The sequence below is a fragment of the Rhipicephalus sanguineus genome, chromosome 10, assembly GCF_013339695.2.
Source record: "Rhipicephalus sanguineus isolate Rsan-2018 chromosome 10, BIME_Rsan_1.4, whole genome shotgun sequence".
NCBI lineage: Eukaryota > Metazoa > Arthropoda > Arachnida > Ixodida > Ixodidae > Rhipicephalus > Rhipicephalus sanguineus.
Genome location: NC_051185.1, coordinates 125,832,827 through 125,857,014, shown reverse-complemented (window position 1 = coordinate 125,857,014; position 24,188 = coordinate 125,832,827). Strand labels below are relative to the sequence as shown.

At 48.5% G+C, this 24,188-nt stretch overlaps 1 protein-coding gene across 1 annotated transcript in view; it reads left to right on the top strand.

Moving 5' to 3' along the window:
• The first annotated feature begins 3,266 nt into the window (after positions 1-3,266).
• Positions 3,267-24,188, top strand: part of LOC119406727 (ATP-binding cassette sub-family C member 3-like) — a 122,767-nt gene continuing 101,845 nt past the window's right edge. Inside the window, exons 1-2 of the mRNA XM_037673460.2 lie at positions 3,267-3,337; positions 15,940-16,141. Coding sequence (XP_037529388.2) covers positions 3,290-3,337; positions 15,940-16,141 — 250 coding nt within the window. The 5' untranslated portion in view covers positions 3,267-3,289. The remainder of the gene's footprint in view (positions 3,338-15,939; positions 16,142-24,188) is intronic.

Sequence of the window (24,188 nt, the reverse complement as noted above, 5' to 3'; positions counted from 1 at the left end):
GCCGTAAAAGCTGGTCGAGAAAAATCAGTTGTCAGTACTTTTAAGGGGCCCTGCGACGCTTTTGCGACTGTCCTGTTTAGCGCTGGAATGCGTGTATTAATGACTGCCGAGACGAATGCGAAAGGAATTAAGAAAATTGGTGCACGAAAACTGATGTTATTAGTATTCAAAGATCAAACCTCGAGCAGACGACGACAAGAAACGTTCCCTTTGGCATTTCACTCTCCCGCTGACGTCAAAGGCCGCTTCCAGTCACCGCGCGCCAGGGTTGCCAATGGTGGCTACTTTTCGCCAAATTGGCGAATTTGAGAGGCCCGTGGCGACCTAAAATTATGAATGGCGACATGGCGAATTTTTGGCGATTTTCAGCTTAGGTCTCCACTGAGTTATGCATCCTAAGCTCAGTGCCTTCCCAACGAATGAGGGGCACTATTCTCTGTATTTTTCTGGGTTTTGAGGTGCACATTACGCGCCGTTCTGTATGTCCGTGCTGTAACTCGTGTGTATCTCCTCAATTCATCTAGATGATTCTAACTCAATTCATCTAGATTCATCTAAATGCTTCAGAGCTTCGCTAAAGTCTCGCTTCTGAAGGGGCTAGCTGACGGGTTGGTCGTGTGTTCCGGCCAGTTGTTCCGCCAAAGCTCCAACTATTCTGAATAGCTTGGCGACCTATTCACCGCTGCAGTATCCCCTAATCGAGCTGGTATAGCGAAGATGGGCGGATACGCGGGTGTTCGTGCAATAAAAAATTATTTATTCAGGCATTTTCTACTGTTCTCGGTGAGCGTGTGCAATGAAAACCAGTGCTATATAACATTTCACAATGTCTACCTGTTCAATTATAACGCACTGGATTGACGCGGGTAGATATAGGCGATTATATATGAAAGGGACAGTGGCGTCCGGTATCAATTAGTTCACACTGAAAGGCATAAGACTCACTAATGAACGATACCTGTAAGAATTCTGTCTTACTACTTTCAATAAACCTGTTAATCCTTTTTTTTTTCATATGAGGGGATGTAAAGCTGTCTACAAACAACGCCTTCGCGGCTTTCGCCCAAGGTTTACCACACTTTTACCTTTGAAACGAGCGGACAGGGATGGAAGGATATCACGAGCGTTTTATCCTTTCATACTTGCTCCTCCGCGCACATCTTGCGGCTAGTCGGAGAACCAGGTGCGCGAAGCACTCGCATGGTGAAGGGGCGATGCACCTGGCATTGAGAAATGTCAAGATACTTTAAGGGCTTTGAATGGCACTGTATTTTACGGGGCTATACATCAGGGAAAATTCCTATTACTAGGATATGCCACACGCATCTAGAATGGCGACTTTTTTGGCGAAATTTCTAAAAAAAATGGCGACTTTTGGCGACTTTCTGCTGGTTGTTTGGTGACATTTACTCGAAAGTCAGTGGCAACCCTGCCGCGCGCCTCTTACAGAGACATACCGGAAGTCTTCCCTGATGGTGGCCTTCACACAGTGCCCTGCCACCGCTCTTTTTGACGGTGTTGCAACCATGGCTACGACAAACCACGTCCGTCGCCTAGAAGACGGTCCCATGGTTTGTTGTGTAGTGCACACAATGAGTCTGGGTGATATAAAAAACATTGAGCGCTAGATCTTGCGACCCAGCAATGCCTCTCGATTGCAAATTGAAAGTGCGTCGCTGAGCCCCGCACAAGGCGAGGATGGCTCCGAGGGCACGGAACATGACATGACATAGCTATGTTAGAATCTGTTCAAAAAAAGCATTAAGGTTTATTTTTATGCAATAAGGTTTATTTTCATGCGCACGCGCATGAAAACATGCGCATGCGCATGTTTTATCACTGCAGCCTCTCGAACATCGGCGCACTTGCGATCGTATCATCCTCCTGCATAAGATAGTTCACACTGGCTTGAGTGTTCTCGCGCCCATTTCTTTTGTTGCAGCTTCTGCATGCTGTACGCGACGATTCAATTCCCTAAATATTATGCCCTTTCTAGCTAGTCTTGACTGTTTTAAGTTTTCCTTTTTTCCGCGGACCGTGGATCTATGGAATGAGCTTGATGGGTCTCTGCGCAGACTCGATGCTCAGAAATTTGAAACAGAGTTGCGAAAGCATGTATTTTGTTAAATTGTATTTTTTTTTTGTTGAACATCTGTATCCACTCCTGCTATGTCTCAATAACTGAGACAGCAGTATTTGTAAATAAAAACGCTGCCGACCGACGACGCGAAAGCGTCGGTCGGTAAGCGTTTAGAAACTTTATCTTTTCGTTGACAGCATTGTGCCGAACTTAGCATTGCGTGTTTCGCAGCTGCCGGTGTGGCCAATATCACCCGATGCCGCAAAAGACAAGACGTGGAAGAGTATCGCTTGATTATCATAACCACCTAGGGTGCCTAAATATTCCCACCAGTTCCACAGCGGTCCTGGCGTCATGTCCGTTGTTTTGAAGATACAACAGATAGAAACATAAGTGATTTGTTTTTGAGAAAGCATAAAAATGGGGCTTTATTCCTTTTAAGGCTTAGTTACATGGCTTAGCTACCACCATATGAATATTACATGGTACTTGTCGCGTCAAGCCAATCAAAACGCACGGCCTTTGTCGTCACTGCCGCATAACAAAACGTCACTTCCCATCACAAATATAACCGATGTGTGTCGTTGTACTTGCAATCAAGGTAGTTTATCCGGTGAATTAAAATTATGACGGCTTCGTTTTCGACGATGTCACTTGCGCAACGGTGTCGGCGCATTCCACAGTACCGTAACAAGCGTTGAAATCGACATGCTTATTTGTGCCGCAGGGCCCTTTTAAGGGCTTATCACGCAACAAGTGTTCCGCAACAAGTGACCTGGTAACAACTCAGCGCAGGCAGTGATTGTTATGATGAGGATATCGCAAAGACCAACCCCTCGATGCCCAAAAATACCAGACCACGGAATTACGGTTGCAGTTGCGAGGGCTCCAAGGAACGCATACTGCATAGACTACTTGTATGTGGTACATTTGAGCAAAGGCAGCGTCACTGTGTTTTTTTTTAATATTTTATCGACAAGCCCCTCGTGTTCCTAGCGCGCATATGATTTCAGTCGTATTGTGTTGTTCTCGCGAAGCAAATCAATGACAATTCAAGCCCAAATACAATATACCTGATATGTTTTACCTAGAATAAGTGTTCTTACGTAGAATTTTTTTACTGTCTTTACGGACTTGGAGCACTGTGCTTGTAAATTTTTTTTTCTTTGTTCTCTTTTAAGGAAGCGTGACCAGGACTCCCGGGAGGATATGTTGAAAGGCAAACTTGTCCAAGAAGAGAACACTGTGCCTGTTAAGGTGAGATCAGTAAGAGAATAAAGTAAAGCAAAAAGTTGGGCGAGTTGGTATTTCTTCATGATGACTGAGGGGCGCAAGAAAACGGCACACAACGAAAAGTAGTACTGCGGTGTAAATATGTCTGTCCTGAATAAAAATATTCCAGTTGCTCGTAGCGCGTCGTCCCGTGTACTTCTTTTCGGTGTGTGCCGTTTTCTCGCGCCCATCAGTCATCATGAAGAGAATAAAGGGGATAAAGGCCAGCCCTGCGCGGAACACGCAACGCAGTCGCACCATAAGCTGTAGGAGTGGCCTGATTTCCAACTATAAACTCTCTTAGGGCGGCTAGTTCAAGTAGAGTTTCGAGGTGCCCGAAGTGTCCACTGCGCCATAATTCATCATCATTTTACGACGTCGCGAACTATACCCACTACGGGTCTGTGAAGAAATGGGTGCACCTACGCAGCTGCAAATTTTGTTTGATGTTGTAGGTGATGATGATGCCGGTGAATAAAGGCTCAACTCTTTGTAATGGGTGGGTACCTGCAAACCATTTACTCGTTACGCACTTGTCAAGGTGTGACGCCTTGTGCGATTGCCCGCTTTTGCCACGCAATATTACAACCATTAACGGGACTTCTCTACTGACCTGACGCCTGTATAGGGTCTATTCCCAGAGACGTTTCAAGCATTCGCATGATTATGTGGTAGAACGCAAAAGTGCAATGCAGAATGCCTGGGTTCCGTTACTGCTCGAACCGGGATATTTTTTTAATTATGATGCGCGATAGCTGCGACGTACACCGGCGGCGGCGGACAATATCCCCATCAAAATTGACTGTTGTTAGCTCATATTTGCTAAAGCTCTAAATATTCGCTATCCGTTCAACCAGTCATTGCGCATCCAAGACAAGGGAAGTCCATAAAAGTCACAGTTTCGCCTCAAGGGTGAGGTCAGTGAATGCGATAGCAAGAAATTCGAATGTCACAGGAAGAACGGCAAGCAGCTAGAAAATTGGCGCGGGCTGCTCAAGCACAAAGTACTCAGGAAAAGAAAACACACAAGGCGAGTGCGACGTAACAAGTGTCACAGCTCGACACTTGCAGCGAGCTGTTCAAAAACAATGAAGGAGGCAGGAAAAGAACGCATACATAGGGCGAGCGTGAACTGTCGCAGTTGTTACTTCAACTAATCCCTACTTTGGCTAGCAGACCACTCCTTTCGCAAATGCGGCCGCTACAGCGAGCAAAGTGACTTTCGTGTGTTCTATAGCTTCAACACACTTTGCGGGGAAAGCACGATACGTACAAAAAATTGGGGGACCCTTAAGCTTCGCCTTTAAGATTTGAACGCGATAGCAAAATCCGGCCCGTAGTGCGCACTTCAACCACTAAGTCCATACTTACTAATGTGTTTAGAATAAGAGAGAGCTGAGCTAGTTGGTAAGTATTCATTATAAAAAGACAGGGCGTGCAAACACGGACACAAGAAAGAAGTGTGGTGTCCTGATTACTTCCTTGTGTCCGTGTTTGCACGCCCTGTTTTCTTATGATTACTAATGTGTGTTGTTACACACGCACACCGACACACACACACACACACACACACACACACACACACACACACACACACGCGCGCGCGCGCGCGCGCGCGCGCGCGCGATTTATCTATAGTAATGGTACAGGTTTTGGATCTAAAGCACTTCCCTGTGCTAGAACGGCGGAACCATATAGGCTCTCCTGTAGTCGAGACATGTTTCTCACAAAGCCTCACAGATGGCAGCATATTATCTAACGTTTGCTGTTTGCTTGATATGTTTTCCGCTAGATGGACATAGTTGCCCATTTTTGGAGCTGTTTTCAAGTTTGTGTGTGTTTCTTTTTAGTGGCAATGGGTGCACTATCCCGGCTTTTTTCGATGCATGGCGTCGCGCAAATGCGTAGTTTGATGGCCTCGCCAAGGCGCCTACAAATCGCCGAATAGGCTTATTTTCGTCGTGACACCTGCCGAACAAAATGCATTAAGGAGACTCCTTCCACTACATGGCATTTATGTAGTGTTTTTTTTAAGCAGTTGCAAGTAACATCGTGGTTTTGTGGTAGGACACCTGCTTGCCACGCAAACGACCCGGGTTCGATCCTCAGTGGGACTGAAGATGTTTATTTTATTTGCATCTTTCTCGATTTTTCGCTCACAAACGACGCCGTCACCAACGCCGACGGCGGAATTTCTGCGAAACGAGCTCTTTAACGCTATCGCGTTAAAACTCTCCCGAAATAGATAATCGTGCGAGGATGGTCGACCACGCCCTGTATGTCAAAGTACAAGTAGACGGCGCACATCCCAACTCAGGCGAAACGCTAGACAGTATTAGAATTGGGGACCCAACAAATTTTCGAGCCGCCAGGACGCATGCGCAGAACTCAAGTCACTCTCGGACTCTTGCAATCACGTTGTCCCAAGAGCCTGCAGCGCCTTCCTGTGGACGGCAAACAAAACCGCAGAGCGCACGACCTCAAGAGAAGTAAAAAATTACACCATCTCCCACTAAAGGGAACCATGTGGGGATGCGAAACAGCACATGGGTCGACTTATAGTTCCGTTCATCAGGGGCACCTTGCCCGATGTTAACGCCTCCTTGCAAGTGGAGCACGCCATGAATTACTGTAGTTGCTGTTGCTGTTACTCGTCCCGAACTCTTGTTAGAGCACGTTGCGTGGGTTCATCGCGCGTCTGCAGAATCTCGTTCCCCGACAACATCACGTGATTGCTGAGAGAGTGTAAGGGCGAGAGGCCACAGCTCCTTACCCAGCTCCTTACACAGGCCCGAACGCGCTAGCGCGTGCGAGCTCGTTCTGACTAGGATACAACGCGTTGGTTCTGAATATAATGTCATGTCTTCGCGTATGTAATACACTACCAACCTTGTTACACGTTTTGGCTTAGAGGAATTGTTGTGTGCGCATGTGCGGTAAGTTTGCCTTGGGCTTATATATGCAAAGGCGTATGAAAGAATAAAGCAGTTTTTAGTCAACGCTTGTGTCGTGCTTTTCTTTTCTTCGTGGGTATCTTGCGCGTTTGCGCTGTAATTTTAGCCTCAGGATCCTTGTCGCGTTGTAACATATATACTGCGATTCTGGCTCAGCCGTGTCGTTTCTTCCTTCCTGTGGCGTAAGTCTACAAGAGCCAGAGCGTTCCCACTAGCTCGCGCCACCACGAACCTTGGGACGCGCTTCTTTTTTCCCTGGCCGCCTGGCCACGAGTGGCGTGGCGCTACAACCCCAAAATGGAAAACTAGCGTGGATCCCGAGCAATACAACGCAAACACAGCGCAGGCAACGATGCAGCATGCCCCGCGTCTCACATCCACGTGTGGTGTACCGCGAGTTTCACCCAACACCGCGTGCGTTTGTATTTTGCCGTTAGTATCCCGGAGAACATGTCAACTCTACCCAACCGTGTCGTTCAAGCTGCTCTCGACACCTGCCTCAAGACCTCCAGATTTCAAGGTTTTGCCCCACACAAAGCTACCAATACGATCTCTGTATGGGTTCCTGCTATGTCATTTGTGGAGATGCTTAAGGACCTGCAACAGATACAGGTAACTGAGGATTATGCCCTTCCTGTGCAAGCATACCTCGCCAGTGGCACTGATCTAAGGCGCTATGTTATTAACGGCGTTGGCCCTAATGAAGAACCTGAAGCGCTCTTGCGGGAACTGTCATGTTCTACACATAAGGTCGTGGCTGCCCGTTACATGGGCAGTGGTCGCACGTGTCTTATCACTCTTCAAGGTCCTCGATTCGCTCCAGAACGTATTCTATATTACGGTTGCGTTCTGCGCCCTCGTCCGTTCAAGCCGTCTGTTGTGTACTGCTACTCCTGCTTCAAACAAGGCCACATGAAATCATCCTGCCCTTGCTCCTCTGAGGATGCAACCATGGAACATGAAGCATCAGCACCATTTCGATGTGGCCTATGCCGAACAAATGATCATGACATCACTTCCGCCTCATGTCCTACCAAGCAAAAAGCCACTATGAAAGCTCGCCAACGCCGGCCTGGGAGACCAGTACGGACTCCGGAGTATCCATCGATGGACCCGGCTCCCATACACAACCGCTACGAGATTCCAGCCTCGCTAGACGCCGACGATACTCATGTGGCCCCCGCAACCACGACACATGATTCTGCCACTCCTAGTTATAGTGCAGTGGTTGGGTCGTCAAGTTCGCGACCCCGACGTGCTCCTCCAGTGTTAGAAGACGTGCAGCTCCCCTTGGCAAATGATGAGTCCGAGATAGATTCTCGCCTTGCCAGCCTTGAAAAGGAAATCCAGCGTCTCAAGCAACACCGTGCATTGCTCCAGCGTCGGCGAGACGGAACGCACTCGCTGCATACACCGTCGGCGTCAACCACTGACCTCCATTAAAAGTCTGGACGACGCATCCCCGCTCTCCGAAGCGGGCGCTTGTGAAGCCACCGGAAGGTCCCCTGTTTGTCCCGGAAGCGGGCGTCTTCTGTGCGTCTCAGTCGCGCAATTCAAATATTCTCGGGTCGCAGCTGTTGTTATGATCGTTTTTATTTTTTATTTTTTCAAACTCTGCGATTACGCATCACTTTAAACGCCCACGAACGCTACACGAAAGATGACAGACGCCGTTCCGACACCGTCCGAATCTGGCGGAGTGCTGCAACGCACAAAATGCGTATAAAGTAATGCAAGTTTGAGGTACTTACGCGTGAAATGTCTTCCCTGACGACTTTTCCGGTCGAGTCATACAGTTTACTGCACCACAGGCGGGTATTTCTTTTAAAAAAGAAGAGAAAAGCTCTCTTCCGGGACAAAAACGGCGGCTTCCGGTGGCTTCACGCCCGCGCGCCCGATGCGCCATCCAGCTCCCCCTAGTGGAGATCAGTGGCGTCAACTACTGCCCCTACGGCACAAACTCCTGTCTCAGCACCCAAGTCGAAACCTCTATCACCCCAAGAACTGCTACGCTTCGTTGCGCAGCAACTCCAGCATCTCACATCGGTCCTCGTGGCTAATCTCAATCCATGATGGCGTCTACATCAAGTTCACCGGAAGGAATTTTACAATGGAACTGCCGCGGTATTGCCGGAAAAGTGGGAGAGCTACGACAGCGTCTCAAATATGGGAAGCTGCGTGCATGGGCTCTACTTCTTCAGGAATCTAATGGCCTGCCACCCATACCAGGTTATGTGGCGTACTCTTCGCCTTCAATGTTGGATCGCCGGTGTTCAACGCCGGATGTTCCCCCTGAAAAGGTTGCAGTTTATGTGCGATCCATTCTTCATCAGACTCGTGTGGACCTTTCGCGATGGTGTACTTTGTGGCAAGAAGTCGTGGCTGTTTTAGTTCGTCTCCAACGCACCGACGTTATCATTGTTTCGTTCTACGCCCGTCCGTACAGTGGTCGTGCGGCTCGGATGTCTCTTGGATGGTTGGTGCACTTAAGGCGACAGCATCCTGGATGCCCCAAATGGTAGCAGGCGATTTTAACGCGCCTCACACAACATGGGGTTATGCTTATTGCAGTGCGCGTGGCGTAAGTGTGCTGGATACATTTACGGACGCACACTTTACGCTTCTTAATGATGTGTCAGTGGCCACTCGTCGCCGTGATCACCCTCGCGCGTTGCCTCATTCACCGGACTTATCTTGGTGGCTAGGCGGTACTGCGGTCTCCTGGGCAATTGAACCTGACTATTGGGGTAGCGACCACCACCCAATTCACCTCGGTTTACATTCGGGCGGAACTGGCCGCCTTCGCCGGCCTTGTCTAGTGGTGGATTGGGATCAGTACAGGGTAGTTTCAGAAAGCACTACCTCTCGCTCTCTTTCGGATCCTTCAGATTGTTTAAGTGCGGCACTAGCTCAAGCAACACGTGTGTCATGGGTGGATGAATCGCGACCTGCTCCAGATTTGCAGCTTCTGCGTCTATGGGCCTCGCGCCGTCAAGCAGAAGTAGCGTCAAAACGTAACCCTACAGCAAGTGCCATTCGGTTGGAAGCCCAACGCCTTCAAGCAGCAGCTCGCCGCCACGAACGCCGCCTGGAACGCGGCCGTTGGATGGACTGGTGCTCCTCACTTGGGCCTTCGGCGTCCAATGCCTCTATATGGCGCACCTTCCGAGCCATGGAACGCGGTCGGCGGCCTCCTGACCCCGCAGCCTGCGCCCTGTTAGCCTCTGGCCAGACTCCATCAGCATTCGCCGATATCGTCGCCCACACATTCTTTCCTGCGTTAGACATGGCACCGCCTCCATTCACTGCTCAGAACTGCTTGCCAGCGTATGCAGGTACGCTTCCTACGCTCGCCGATATAGAGGGCATACAGGCTGATTTCACTATGGCCGAATTCTTATCAGCAATAGACCAATCAAAACCGAGCAAAGCACCCGGGCCGGATGGCATACCTTATGAACTTTACAAAAACACTGAAGGCAAGGTTCTACATGTCCTGTTAGAGGCCATAAACAAAGCTTGGTCTACATCAGCCATTCCTGACTCTTGGCGGCATGCAGAAATGGTTCCCATTCCCAAACCAGGAAAGCCTCCAGGAAATATCGCACACATGCGCCCGATAGCTCTCACTTCCACATTGGGTAAACTGACCGAGCGTATGCTAGCGACACGCATCACGTGGTGGCTCGAGAGATACTCTTGGTATCACCCTGGCCAAATTGGGTTCCGTCTGCATCTGGGCACTGAGGATGGCCTTGCTTACCTCTCATCCATGGTTCTTGTTGGAGGTCGCTCTCGACGGATTCGCACCATTCTGTCTATGGACATTCGCAAAGCATATGATCATGTGAGCAATGATGCTATTGTGGAAATTCTTCACTGGCTCCAATTCCCCAGTCGAGTCTGCGCGTTTGTGAAAGCCTTTCTCCACGATCGCAGCTTTTCCATTCGCCTAGCAGGTCAACAAGTTGGACGGTTTGTTTCCAATAGAGGTGTCCCACAGGGATCTGTGCTAGCACCAGTTCTTTTTAACGTGGCCCTCCTCCCACTGGCATGGAAGCTGGCGCTAATACACCACGCAAAATACATCATGTATGCAGATGACATCACCCTTTGGTCAGTGCACCCTGAAATCAGCTGTCAAGAACAAGCTTTGCAAGAGGCCCTCGACATAACTCATAACTGGTGCACCCAGATTGGGCTAGAAATCTCCAAAGAAAAAACGAAGTTTATGTCGGTTGCGAACAAGTATGGACGTCGTATACTGGGAGTTCGGCCTCTGCAGTTAATTTTGGATCAGCAGCCGCTACACGAAACTTCGAATCTCCGCGTGCTTGGCCTGGAAATTCACGCCACCGGATCTGCAGGACCTTGGGTCAAAAGTGCCAAACAGCAGGCATCAGAAACTATCCATCTCATACGACGGATTGCGAAGAAATCTGGTGGCGCTAACTCCAAGATGGCTCGCCTCCTTGTCCGTTCGATATTGCAACCGAGGCTCGTCTACCGCGCCCAGTTTCATCACCTCACGCTGGCAGAGTGGGCACGTCTAGAGGCGATTAACCACGAAGCCATGCGGGCCATAACTGGACTGCCACGTATCACTCCGTTAACAGTACTGCAGCAGGAGTCCCAACTAAATACCATTGACGAGTTAGTACACCAGCGTCGCTGTGCGCGCAACCTCAAGCCATCAACGTTCTGTTCGGTTGCTGCATTGGCGCGGTACATGGGCCAAGAAGTTCACCATTCCCCTTCAGAGACGAGCACTATTGCCCCGTGGAACAAAATGCAACTCACTGAAAACAAACCTCTTGGTTGCCTTTACAACCCGGTTCCACGCCAGGCGAACGCCCAAGTTTCCCGTTTGCTTCGTGCCGATCACCAAGATACCGCCACTCTCGTCGCCTATACTGATGCCAGTGTGAGTGGCACCACCATTCACACCGCTATTGTATGCCCATCAATACCAGAGGCTTGCCAGACATGCTCGTATTTTGCGGATCCCGCACCACCGGCTCACCTTGCTGAGCTGGCTGCCATACGTGACGGATTGGCAGCACTGATACCTTTTCTTGTACCTGACAGATGCTCTCAGCTCATCATTCGTACGGACTCGACGCAAGCTATCCACGATATACGACGAGTGTATCGGTCAACGTCACTCTCGGATAGTATTCACCATCTTGCTGCCTCCGCATCTGTGCGGATACGTGTTCAGTGGGTGCCTCGGGCCGCTTTGCCGGACCTTGTCCAAGCTGATTTGGCAACCCACCCACAAGTCACACCGCACCCACTACCGCATTTTCCTGAGGACGCTCAAGGACAGATGCTACGGGAAAAAGAAAGCCTCCGACGTACCACACGAGCTCTTACACCTCCGTGTGGGTCAGATCTCCCTGGTGGTTTAACCCGCCGAGAGGAGGTTACGTTGCGGAGGCTTCGTGTTGGGGTTGCGCTTACCCCATCCGTGACCACCCTTTGGGCGCAAAAGTACCGCGGCCCGTACGGTACATCGTGCCCATTTTGCGACGCCCCAATCAGCGATGTAACTGTCACACACCTATTGTGGACATGCACCGGTCTACAATTAAGCCGTCGCCGTCACCTACGTGCAACAGGCCTCAGGCCTGGCCGACCACCCGACCTTGACCGCTGGATTAGTGGACCTCACCACCGCTCGTTACTGGACTTCATACACGAAGCAAATTTATATGTGTATTTCTGAATAAATATTATGCCTAAGGGCAGACTTTCGAGAAAAAAAAATGTAGACAGGATGTACTCTCTTCACACGGTTGAAAACTGAAGCCCTGCAATAAAGACAAAAAAAAGAGGCACGGCGTAATTGTTAAAGGCAGCGAGCTGTGGAGCGAGTGGTCACAGGTTCGAAACCCCGGCCAAGCGCTTCGGAATTTTTTTTGTCTAAACTCTTTTTATTTGTGGTTTTTATTTATTTATTTATACATACATATACATATCCGGGACATGACGGCGACGGCAAAAATCTGCCGAGAGTGTCCATGTAATTGCTATCGCAATAAAAGCTCTTCGTGTTTTAGTTATACGTGAATGCTGGACAAGCGATAGCGATATGCGATGCCTTTAATGCACATCTTGCGCCGTGAGTGGGTAGCTGTCTTTTCACTCGTTTGATAACAATTTTTGAAGCAAACGTGGGGCATGGCTACTGTCCAATAAAATTTGTTGCGGGGCTAGTTGGTGCATAGTTAAGTATAAGTTGTGTCGGTGCGGTGTATTTGATTCCTTTGAGCTGTGGCAATGTATACATCGGCCAAACAGGCCGATGCAGTAATGTTCGGTTACAGGAACATGCGCTGTCCATCAAAAATGGTACGGGCTCGCATCTGCCATTTCATTGTAAATCTTGTGCATGTGTGCCCCTGTTCTCATCCAGGAAAATCTTAAAGCGAAGTTGTGACGCAGTCGCAAGAGAACTGGCTGAGGCCTATTTCATTAAATTGTACGGGAGTGGGTGTGTCAGCGTTCCCTCTATCGTCCTGCACAGCAGTGAGTTTGTTTTTTTCCGAGATCGCTTTTGATTTCGGCCGTCTGCGCATGTGTGTAATGGCATATATATTGAGTGTCCTTTCGAGAATAAACCAGTTGGTAGTGTGCGCTTGTATACGTCTCTTCTTCCTGTTTCGTCCTTGTCCCTTTTTGCGCCACCGTCTTATACTTAAGCATGGCTACTGCTCGGTCGCTGTAGAGTGTCGTTGCTTTAATCACCACCCTCTCGCATGTCAGTCGAAGATGCTTTTGCTTTTTACCTGAGAATAGCATAGATGACAGTTCTTTAATCTGTTCGGACTTTCCAGCCAAGCATTCTTCAAGGAACAATCGATTCAAGGAGCCAAGCATTCGCCAAGGCACAACCCACTGTGATTGATTTTAATATGTGGTGCACAGTATGCGCGAGTGTCGCTGTGGAAGGGGAATTGCACGCGATGAAATATGGCATCGTTTTAGGAAGACAGAGCGATGAATAGGAAAGGCACGGAGATTAACTTGGTAACCGGTTTCCTGCCCTTCACAAGCATGGCCACACCGGCGTCAGAAAGAGCACAGAGAGACAAAATAAAAAGGAGAGGAAAACACACACTTCCACACGCAGGAAAGGTGTTCCAATCAGAGGCCGATGGAATGCAGAAAGCGCAGCAGCGCTTGCACAGACCCCTTCTGCGACATTAACCCCCGTATTCAGGAACGCTCCTTGACTTGAACTTGACTTGCCACCGCCTTCAACGCGTATCGAACGCGCTGCCTTTAAGCGGTGCCAAGGCAGCACAAACGCGTTTCAAACGCGCTGCCCAAGGCAGTGGCAAGTCAAGTTCAAGTCAAGAAGCGTTTCTGAATATGGGGGTAAATCTTGACGATAGCGCAAGCTTTTTTCTTCCAACATGCCTCACTCATCAGACGCGCTTCTTCATTACTATGCCGGCGCAAACCCTGCATCTCTGCATTACCAATCAATGCATTCCAGAGATTATTGCAACATAAGAGATCGCTAACCGGAGGCTCACCTTCTAATATATCTTTACATTGTCGAGAGTTTAAGTGCACGCCAAAATTGAATGAATGCGCAGTTTTGTACCGCCAGAGGAGTGAAGAAGCGCGTGTAATGATTGAGTCTTAGCATATCTATAATAGTGGTAGCGCGTGCGTGAGTCAACCGTCGATTAACTTGCATAAAGATTAAATCAAATGCCTTAGCAGTTATCTTTCGCGTAGGCCCCCACGCGTGCCGGATTGATAGGTTCGCCTATTGCATCGACATGCGCACATAAGTATTCGTGGCTTCTTTGTTTTCCGCCGTTGTTTGTCTTTTGAGTTGTTAGTCGGCGTTTGTGGTGTCGAGACTTCTTTCTTGTGTCCGTGTTTGCACGCCCTGTCTTTTTAGAATGTCTATGGGCCTTTTTCTACAGTTTCAGTTTCGTTCTTAGCGCATCGTGGGTGATGGGGTGCGGTGCAAAGCACTCAAGCGGTGCCTTTATGGTTGAAATAAACTTAAGACCGCTAGGTCTCTTGGTTTCTGGAGTCCTTGCGACTTTAGAGGTTGTATTTCACAGTTTTAGCAAAGTGTCGTACACGCACCACCACGCATAGATGTAGCGGTCCATGCCAGTGCAGGAAACTGCATAGAGTTTACGTTTTTTTTTTATAAGCGCGTCTTGCCAAAACTCATTCAAATCGGCTACAAAAGGACGGCGAAGCGCAATAGACGCACCGTCACGCTCCTCTGGCACAGCTTTACAACGGAGCGAGAGATGCGTTGGAGATGGATGGATAGATGGATGCTATGAGCGCCCCCTTTATAACGGGGTGGTAACGTGCGCCACCAGGCTCGACAAAAGGAAAAAAACTATTTTTTTAAAGTCTGCTTAATACCTTGTCCACTTCGATTAATTCGATCTTACCATAGAAGACCACCGGGACAGACGCATCTGACATCGCAGCAGATGATACGGGAAGTGTTTGTCACTCAATATAGTATTTTTATTTCCATAAATAGATGGTGGGTACTTTCGAGTAAGAACAAGTGTGTTTATTTTCAATGTTGTAAAATAAAATTCATTATTTGGTGATGTCAAATCTGGAACGCCATTGCAGCGCAGTGCATACCCTGGTGGTTGATTTCTTCAGGCTTCACTGCAATCATACGGTCAGGCAAGCTTTCTGCAATACGTTTCACATACGGAAGAATCAAGTAAATTTTTTTTTAAATACTTAATATGAGCTTGTTAAAAGCTCAATATAAAAGCGTCGTGAATCTCAAGAACGACATCCGTCCGAAGCAAATCTGAAGCCCGTACTACCCATCATTCCCCTTATTGAAACACCGCTCATGGAGCCCCGAATAGACGCTAGCGCCAGATTTCCTTCTAGGTTTTATAGTATGAAACTCTATGGCTGGGAGGTCTCACTGTGTGATATATCACAATTTGCTAGCATCTTACAAGAAAATTCGACGACGCAAACCACCGAGAAGAAAAGGCGAAAGCAAAGAGTGTCAACTCCAGTTGGCGTCGTCGAATTTTCTTTTAACATGCACCAGTTAGCCCAACAACAAGTTTTGCTAGCATCTGTTTTTAGGAGCAACTCTTCCGCGGTCACACTGTTTAAAACCGACAAGAGCGTTCCAGTATACATAAAGCCCGTGTCTTTGTGCATCCGTTCCAAGCGTATGTCGCAACCAATACCTTGAGCTGCTGGCGAATGCAAAACCGGAAGAGTTTTACTTTTTACATCTACTGCACTATTTTGTCTCTCCCTTAAATTTTGCTCGCTCCGGTTCACTGGGATGGCAAGACTGAGCAATCAACACTGACAAGATGGTAGAATTTGCGTACTCTTAAATTGCACCATCCTCTCAGCTTGAACTGCCAGTGTTGTCGTGCATGATGTAGCCAATACCCAAATACTCAGCATCAGACAACATCGCGGAGTTTTGGAATATCCCAAACAGCTCGACGAAGTGGAGAGAGAGCGCTGCCGTTTGAATATCTTCCGTTTCTTTTACATCTGCCCATTTCAAAAAAATTGCAGAAGGGTATCCTGAAGGGCCAGTTGGTATATGTTACCAAAAAAATCTTTTCTTAATGTAACCTGCAGGCATTGCGTGACGTAATCTGGTGCTCCCTGAAGTCGTGCGCTGTCGGAATGGTGCCAGCAATACTGATGCTGGCAGTGAGCTCGGTGGCAGCGTCGTGGCAATTGGTCTGGATCAAGCGCTGGACGGACGCGACCAGCGTCGGTGGCAATCCTGGAGACCCCACCTGGGTTTGGGGGCTTGCGCTCCTCTCGGTCGGAACAGGTAGGCACCGTCACCCTCCATTTCTGCTTTAGTAGGCGCTGAAGAAAACAGTTCGTGCAAGTTCTTTTGTGAACAATGTTTATTAAATGCGAAGCATTTCTTAGCGCACCTCAGGCACCTTGGTCGTTTCTATCTATCTATCTATCTATCTATCTATCTATCTATCTATCTATCTATCTATCTATCTATCTATCTATCTATCTATCTATCTATCTATCTATCTATCTATCTATCTATCTATCTATCTATCTATCTATCTATCTATCTATCTATCTATCTATCTATCTATCTATCTATCTATCTATCTATCTATCTATCTAGTCGCCTACGTCTGGGAGCTCTGCTGGTCGTCTCCATAACTTGTAATATACAACAATTCCTATAGCAGGGGATCAGTGTATGAGAAACACGATTCACTGGTCATTACATGAATAACGCAAAACGCCTGTAACGTACTCAGGGTGTCTACCGAGTTGACTTTTCTAAATTCCCTGAGTTTTCCAGGTTTTCCCTGAGTGTTTTTGCTAAAATTCCCTGAGTGAAGCAGAACTTTGTTTTATGTCAAGATGAGTAGAGACCATATCGCTCGGTGATGTCACTCTCTAATACGCACGTCAGAAAATAACGACTTAATCCCATTTTAATAGTACAGAGAACAGTTAAAGCTCAATGTAGCGAAGTTGGTAAGAGCGGCAACTCACTTCGTTATATCGAAACTTCGTTAAACTGAAATTCGACCTTTCATGCAAGGCATAGTTACTGAAGGATTAATCTTAAACTGAAAATGCCACAAGAATGCTCGACTAATATGGCAACATGAAAAAGCTTTTTCTTATTTTTTGCGTGAAAAAAATCAATTTTCTTGAGCTTGAGGTGCAGCAATCACAGTTAGATGTCTTGTCAGAGTGTCTCATGTAAATACGAAACAAATGCGGGTTTAATGCACTGCGGAATTGCGCTTGTTCTGCTGCTGCGGGTTGTTGTCAAATCCTCGCGTGTTGCCGAGAGCAATGCAACGCCTTTTCTACCATGTTGCCCAGCCGAACCATTTGCTCTCCACGAACGCAAAACATCGAAAACAATCCCACGTTAGAAAAAAAGTCACAGTTTCACCGCGAGAGCAAAATAGTAAATCCGATAGCAACAAAGAGGAATTTTACATGAATACTATAGGCTATCAGCTCGCTCCTTCAGGAAACGCAACCGCTGCACTAAGAGAAGTGCCCTATCTATGGCTAAAGGCGGATTCAGGTACCTAAGGGGGGGGGGGGGTACAAAGGCTGAAGCCCTTGCTCAGCAGTGTATTTTGGTGGTTCAGCATATTTACAACAGGCAAGAGGGGATTATGGCGGTGCCTAAGACGCCTTCGTTGTAAATATGCATAGGGAAGCAGGAAAAGGGAGAGCGATGAGAGAGGTGGAGAGCAGGGACAAGATTCTCTTTACCCCTTTTGGGCAGTGGCAGGCGAAGCAACCTGAAAAAGGGGGCAAACTCAACAGGCAGCCTGACAAAGGAGGTGGACGACAGGCACTGAAGGGAGGGAGCGGGGGCTGGCTTAACGGGGGGGGGGGAGGGATCGTCGCTACGCCCCCCCTCTTTAGATCCGCCACTGCTATCTATGGCTTCAACAGAAGTTTTGCATTTAGAGCACAACACCTACAAAGGTATGAGCCGTCTGCTGATCGCCACTAAAGATAGTCGCGGCGCACACGACCACGCCCGCTGGTACACAGTACGCACTTCCTGTCGCACTCACGCCCCCCCCCCCCCCCACCCTCCCCAACCCGCCGGCTCCTATCTCCATGTGCCCATCGCGCGAGTGAGACGGTCGGCTCGTTTCATCTCTGCCTAAGCCCCGTTCGTCGGCAGCGCTCGCGCGCTTTCACTCGCGCATGGAGCATACGACGCGCGGGGTGATGTAATCCCGATTCGGACTTGATAAGGAAGATCACGGCGAAGGCAAAGAAATTCGCGTCGGAGTGTCTATATAATTGGTATCGCAAAAAAAAAGCAATATAGCTGCGGGCTAAGATCGCATGAAAGCACGGCAACAGCCTGAATTACGGCACATCTGATTATGGTGGAAACGTTACTGTTTTCCGACATCGCGCGCCGAATCGAGCAAATGGGACCCGTGCTGGTGTCGCAAATTTCGGTCACCGCTATACCTTGGCTCTGAAGAGTTTTGTAATTCGGCTTTGTAGCAAACATCCACGTGGTGTGGCTGGTAATTGCGAGCTGCAGCCCCCCAAAATATCGGTCGACTGCCTAAAACTTGTTCCAGCAGTGCCCTCATCGGGAAAAAAAACTTTCACTTGCTGTGAATAGGCCCCTTAGTTACGCCAGCTCTCGCCTGGAAATTTATTCTATTCTTCACGGAGTCCTAAATAGCATCTTTGAAGCTCGGGATCAGAGCGAGTGAGCTCTCCGATAACAGCCAACAAGCGTCGTCTTTTTTCTCGCCGATCGAGATGGCTTGCCAGATACCAGCCTTGTCGAAGACATCCGCTTCCTGAACGATCGCGATCGCGTGCAAGATAACTCAAGCTCGTTACATCTACTGTTACCGCTTCTACAACTAATCATGCTTGTTACTTGATACGCGGCGATAACAGAAGCACCATATCGGGCGCTAACGCACAGCGCGCGAGAGAAAGAATACGGAACTACACCGCGTAGTCACGGAACACCCTGACAACATTGCGCGATACGATGTGTCGTGGTTCATGGTTCCCGCATGCCACGCATTAGCCGGATTCTCTCCCACTTCACCGCTCCGAAGGCGATGACAGTATCGAGGTGCGCCACTTCCCCGCAGCCGCAGCGGACGTTTGATTTGAAAAATGCGTTCACAAAATATCGAGCCAGCGCTACCGCGACTTTCGTTGCCTTTCAATAAAGTTACTGTGGATTTTCCCTGATGGGAGCACAATTTCCCTGAGTTTTCCCTGAGAATTCCCAGACCACCCGAATTCCCTGAGAATTGCCGGTTTTCGCGGTTTTCCCGGTCGGTAGACACCCTGGTACTTCATCAAACTCTTTCCCTCGGTGACGTGTGGCACATACCCGCCTACCAGAGTTCATATTATGCGGGTTTGTGCCGCATGTCACCGAGGTTCATGCTATGCGGGTATGTACAGCATGTGATTCACACTCTCAATCAACACAGTAACCGCGAACGTATACATATTGAAACGCAAGGCAAGTGAGGGAGCTGAAGGCAGAACTCCTTCGGAAGACGCTCGACTGTCATCCACTCGTCCACTTGGTCCGCCAGAATGACGCAGTGTTCTCTTCATTTCTTATGAAGCTGGGCGATGGCCTCATGCTAGCCGAGTATGACGTCAGATTGATTGAGAGCCGCTTTGTGACATGCGAAGAAGCCGCTGCTACGTTCCCTGACGGCATACGGCTATACTACAGCAATGCGGACGTCGACCGCTATTACGCACGCTGCCCCGACGCTGCGGACAACATGTTATGTCATCCCGCATGCGATAACATAACTGGCCATAAGAACGCGCAGGTACACAGGGATGATCTGACCAAGGTGGCCAACATATACGCCGGAAACCACGATATATATATATATATATATATATATATATATATATATATATATATATATATATATATATATATATATATATATATATCACAAAGGGCCACGTAGTCGTAGCACTTTCCAGGGTTCCTATGCAGGATGGCCCGAGTCTGGCGAAACTCGGGATCTTTCCGAACTCTGGCGACACCCCCTTTTGAACGAGCTAATAGTACGAGAAAGTGAAATCCATCCCTCAGCGCGCGCTCCGTTCCATTGGTTACGATGGAACGCGGCGTCACGTCAAGGGTGGTCGAGAATGTTGGGTGGTGTCGTCAAACTGGAGGCACCTTCTTTCATTTGTTTGTCGTTCCACTGAGCGCAGAAGTGCACCCATGCAAAAAATTGGCAGAAAGCTCTACTAACTATATTTTTCATGTGTGCGCGGGCCGTTTGAATTCATTTTCAAGCGTTCAATGTCAGCAGCATGTATCCTTTAGAATAATCCGTGGCCTCTGAGATTAGTGCCGACCGCGCGCCTTACAACACCGCGGCTAGAGCTAATCGCCGAGGCCACGTGTACAATCACCATGGTCGGCCTGTACATTCCAGCGCGTTGCTCCGCCGGCACGCGCCCTCGTCGTTCTCTTCTTCATCGTCTGCTCGCTCCCAGAGCACGTGCGGCCGGCTGATTAGCTAATTGGCTGGGCGGTATACCTAAGCTAATTCAGGACGTCCTATGACGAAGTTGATTAGGCCAAATCATGCTAAGCCCGAGCTAAGTAAGCCACGTCTTACAAAGACCATGCTAATGAAGTCGTGTAAAGCTAAGAACAAGGTAATTAAGATCATGCTAGTTAACGCGACGCTAATTAGGACCGTGTAATTAAAACCAAGATAATCAAGACCTTACTCACCGAGATCGTGTTAATTAGGCTCGAGCTAATTAAAATTATGCTAATTACCGCAGTCCTATTCAGGACCTCGCGAATTAAACCTGAGTAATTAACGTCGTGGTAATTAAAACATTATCAATTAAGAAAGCACTATTCAATATCATGTTAGTTAAGACCTGCCTAGTTCAATAGCACCAATATTGAGACCGAACTGACACTGTCATTACTCCGAAGCAGACCAAGCATACTGAGTGGACGAGCCACGTAAAAAGCTGGAAGAAGCTAGGTGATCACAAGCTTCTCCGATGGCCCCAGCCTTCCACAAGTAGTGCAAGCTGACCAAATTATTTTATATTCAAAGAAGCTGCTGAGTAGCGTCCACCGTATGGAACACTTGACAGGCACAGCGGCACTATGACAGTCACGTGTTGAACTGGGGCCTTTTCAGAATCAACGGGCTTGTGCTCGAGTTTGCGCATCAGTCAATCTGATTGACAGACGCCCGCGGCGAAGAGCGGGTTCGCCCACCGCGTTTCTCTTGCCGAGGAGCAGTGCTCACGCCGCAACGCCAGCGAATGGCACGATTCATATATGAGCTTAATCCCACAGACTATGCACACACGCACGAATGAACTAAAGGTTATATCATCACGTGGCTACGATTGTCTCGCATTCAACTTCACCGCTCTCACGACGTACCACTCACAGCTATGAAGCAAGCGCTCCTGGTGGGATTTGCGGCGAGCGCAGACCGTGCCGTTTCTCTGCTAAAATTACGGCGCTTTGAATGAGTGCATACCGAGTAGCAGCGTTTATTATGCGCTTGTGGGTGCCATCTTTGCGCGGGATTCACCATATCCCGTGCCCAGGTGTATGTCAACTACTTCAGCTACCACAAAGGTTTATTCATCACCTTTGGCGTTAGTCGTCGGAATGGAGATGGGGTCACTAGGCGTCAACGTGGATGCATCCACGTCAAACAGGGCTATAGCTGCCACACACCATAGTCACTGTGCGAGTTCTAATGCATCTATGTACAATAAACGATCAGCTACTTCTCTGACGACACGTTTCACTCTCGCGCTATACACCAGAGGACGCCTGACTCGCACCCAGGCTGCTGGCGAACCGAGCGGATACTCTCTCACCAAGACGCCGGGCTGGCCGGGCTGCCAAGGCGCGCATGGGTTGCGCTAAGTAAACAGGGCGAGCTGCAGTTCTGAGGCTTTCATGTGCGAAAAAGTACCTGTTCACGTCGCTTCATCGTATAAGAACTCGTCTGGGCACTGCTGCGTCGTCTTTAGATGCCAAAGCAAGCAGCGCAACTGGAGGATATTACTTAGCGCTGTCTGCGACGATCACGACCCTCCATGGGAATAGTGCCGGGGCGGTGTTTTCAGCTTCGCCGCGAATGGATAATTGTAATTCAAGCAGAAAAGCTAGGAGCCGAGTGAAAATGCGCGAGTAAGTACACTAACTGCGTGTATTCTGCAGTGTAATGCCCACCTATTCCATTTTACGAACCTAATTTGCGTGACACGCAGCTGGCTTGAAGGAAGACGCAAGCTTTGTGTGGGGGTGAACTTAATACCTTTGAGCATTTCCTTTGACGAAAATGTAGTGCAAGCTAGTGCTTTCAAGCACAAGCAATCAGCATGCTTTGCCACTTCAAAGGTAGTATCAAGCTTTAGTGCATTTGATGGCATCCACGCCTTCAAGATTACAAGCTTTCGTCTTCAAACGGTAGTAAATGGTACGGTGTTCGCCAACAGCTCGACAGAATTTCGTGCTTTCATTGCTTTCATTTCAGTGTTTGATGTCCACAAATTCATTTGGACACGAGGAATCCAGCTGCACATAATACGTACATATATTGACACGCAAGTAAACAGTACTCGCGCCAGTGTCCTTTACGTTGCAGGCGTAGCGCTAGCTCAAGCAGCTAAATTTTTAGCATACTTACCCAGCACATATTTAATAAGAGACATCCGGATTCCACTCATTTCAATGCCGGCTTAACTAAGCGTAGCACACTTTCGCTTGTAAAGCATCATCGTCACAGGATTAAAATCGCGCAGATAGCTTCTAAAAGATATCAATGAACGATAATGCAGGTGATATACACTCTGGCAGCACGCGTCTGTGAGTAAGACGCATTAGTAAGAACCCTCATGAAACAAAAATTACGTTCCGCGAAACTACCCGTAAAGCGTACTCTAATTAATACGTGATGCATGTTAAAATGATGAGTTTTCACAAAACTTTGTGCGCAACTTGTAATATGCGGCAACAAAACATCGTTTCACTCTTTCGCGAGCTGCACTGCAATTACGACTCACGCGTACAGCGAGGACGTTTTTAAACAAAAGCCTGCTCAGTACGTACTGAATACATTGTGTACATGCATGAGCAAGGTGTTCTTGATGCTCCAATAAAAACGTCGAAAATGTCCAGGCTAGAAAAAAGGCGAAACACGCTCTCAGACGGGCCGAGTTTCGGCAGTTTCGTGTTTGCTTTGTGTGGCGTCTGCTGGCATGGAAGCCCGGGCGTGTTTCGTCGCGTGTGCGATAGATGGCGCGACGCGCGATGCCAATATGGCGCTACGCATGGAATTCGCTGTGTTCTGGTGTATACCGATTCCCATGACGCAGGGATCAGCCATGTCTTTTTTACAGCGAAAGCTGTTATGGGATCATTTCACCGGCCGTTTTTGGCGCCGTAGTTGTCCGCCGCCGCCGCCGCCGGTGTCCGTAACTAGTATCGCTCGAAATAAGAAAAAAACGAAATAAGTAAAAAATTCCAGGATGGAACGAGGTTCGAACCTGGGCCCTCTGCGTGGGAGCCCAGTATTCAACCTCTGAGCCATGCCGGTGCTTGAAACTACTTTGCAAAAAGGCCCTTACAGGCTTCATGTCGGGAAGGAACCACATTAGCATATGCAATATAGCGTGGTAGAAGAGTAAAATAAGCACCAAACGTCGCACAACGCGAATTCTATAACAAAGCGTCACACAATGCGAATTGCGCAACGAGTAGGTTGTTGAATGCTTCCAACCCATTACAAAGGATTCTGCCATAATTCCTCATCGTCAGCAGGCACAGCATCAACAAAGTGCGCATAATGCCTTACATGCGTTTAGCAGGTACCAACGCTCTCCGTAGAATGACGAAAAATGCACAGTGCCTGCTGCCCTACTTCTCATAAATTACAATGATTTATAGCGTAGTGGGGTCCTCGCAAGTGCACTTGTATTGGTTGCCAGGGAAGCCCACAAGCGCATGATCCACTTCCTCGGGGTCTCAGTAAAGTTCTTCGCCCCCTCCCCCCCGTCTCTTTCCCACGTCAACGTATGTTATACAGCATGACGGGAGAGGGAAATAGTGACCGGGCGTCACCCAATGCAAATTACATAACTGGTGGGCCGTTTAAAGATTCCAACCCATTACAAAGGGATGAGTCATAATTCTGCATCGTCATCAGTCGTCGCGTCAATAAAGTGCACATAATGCCTTACAGACGTGTAGCTGGTGCCTCGCTTCTCCGCAGAATGACGAATAATGGCTTAGTAAGTGCTTCCCAACTTCACAAAAATTGTGATTTATGGCGTAG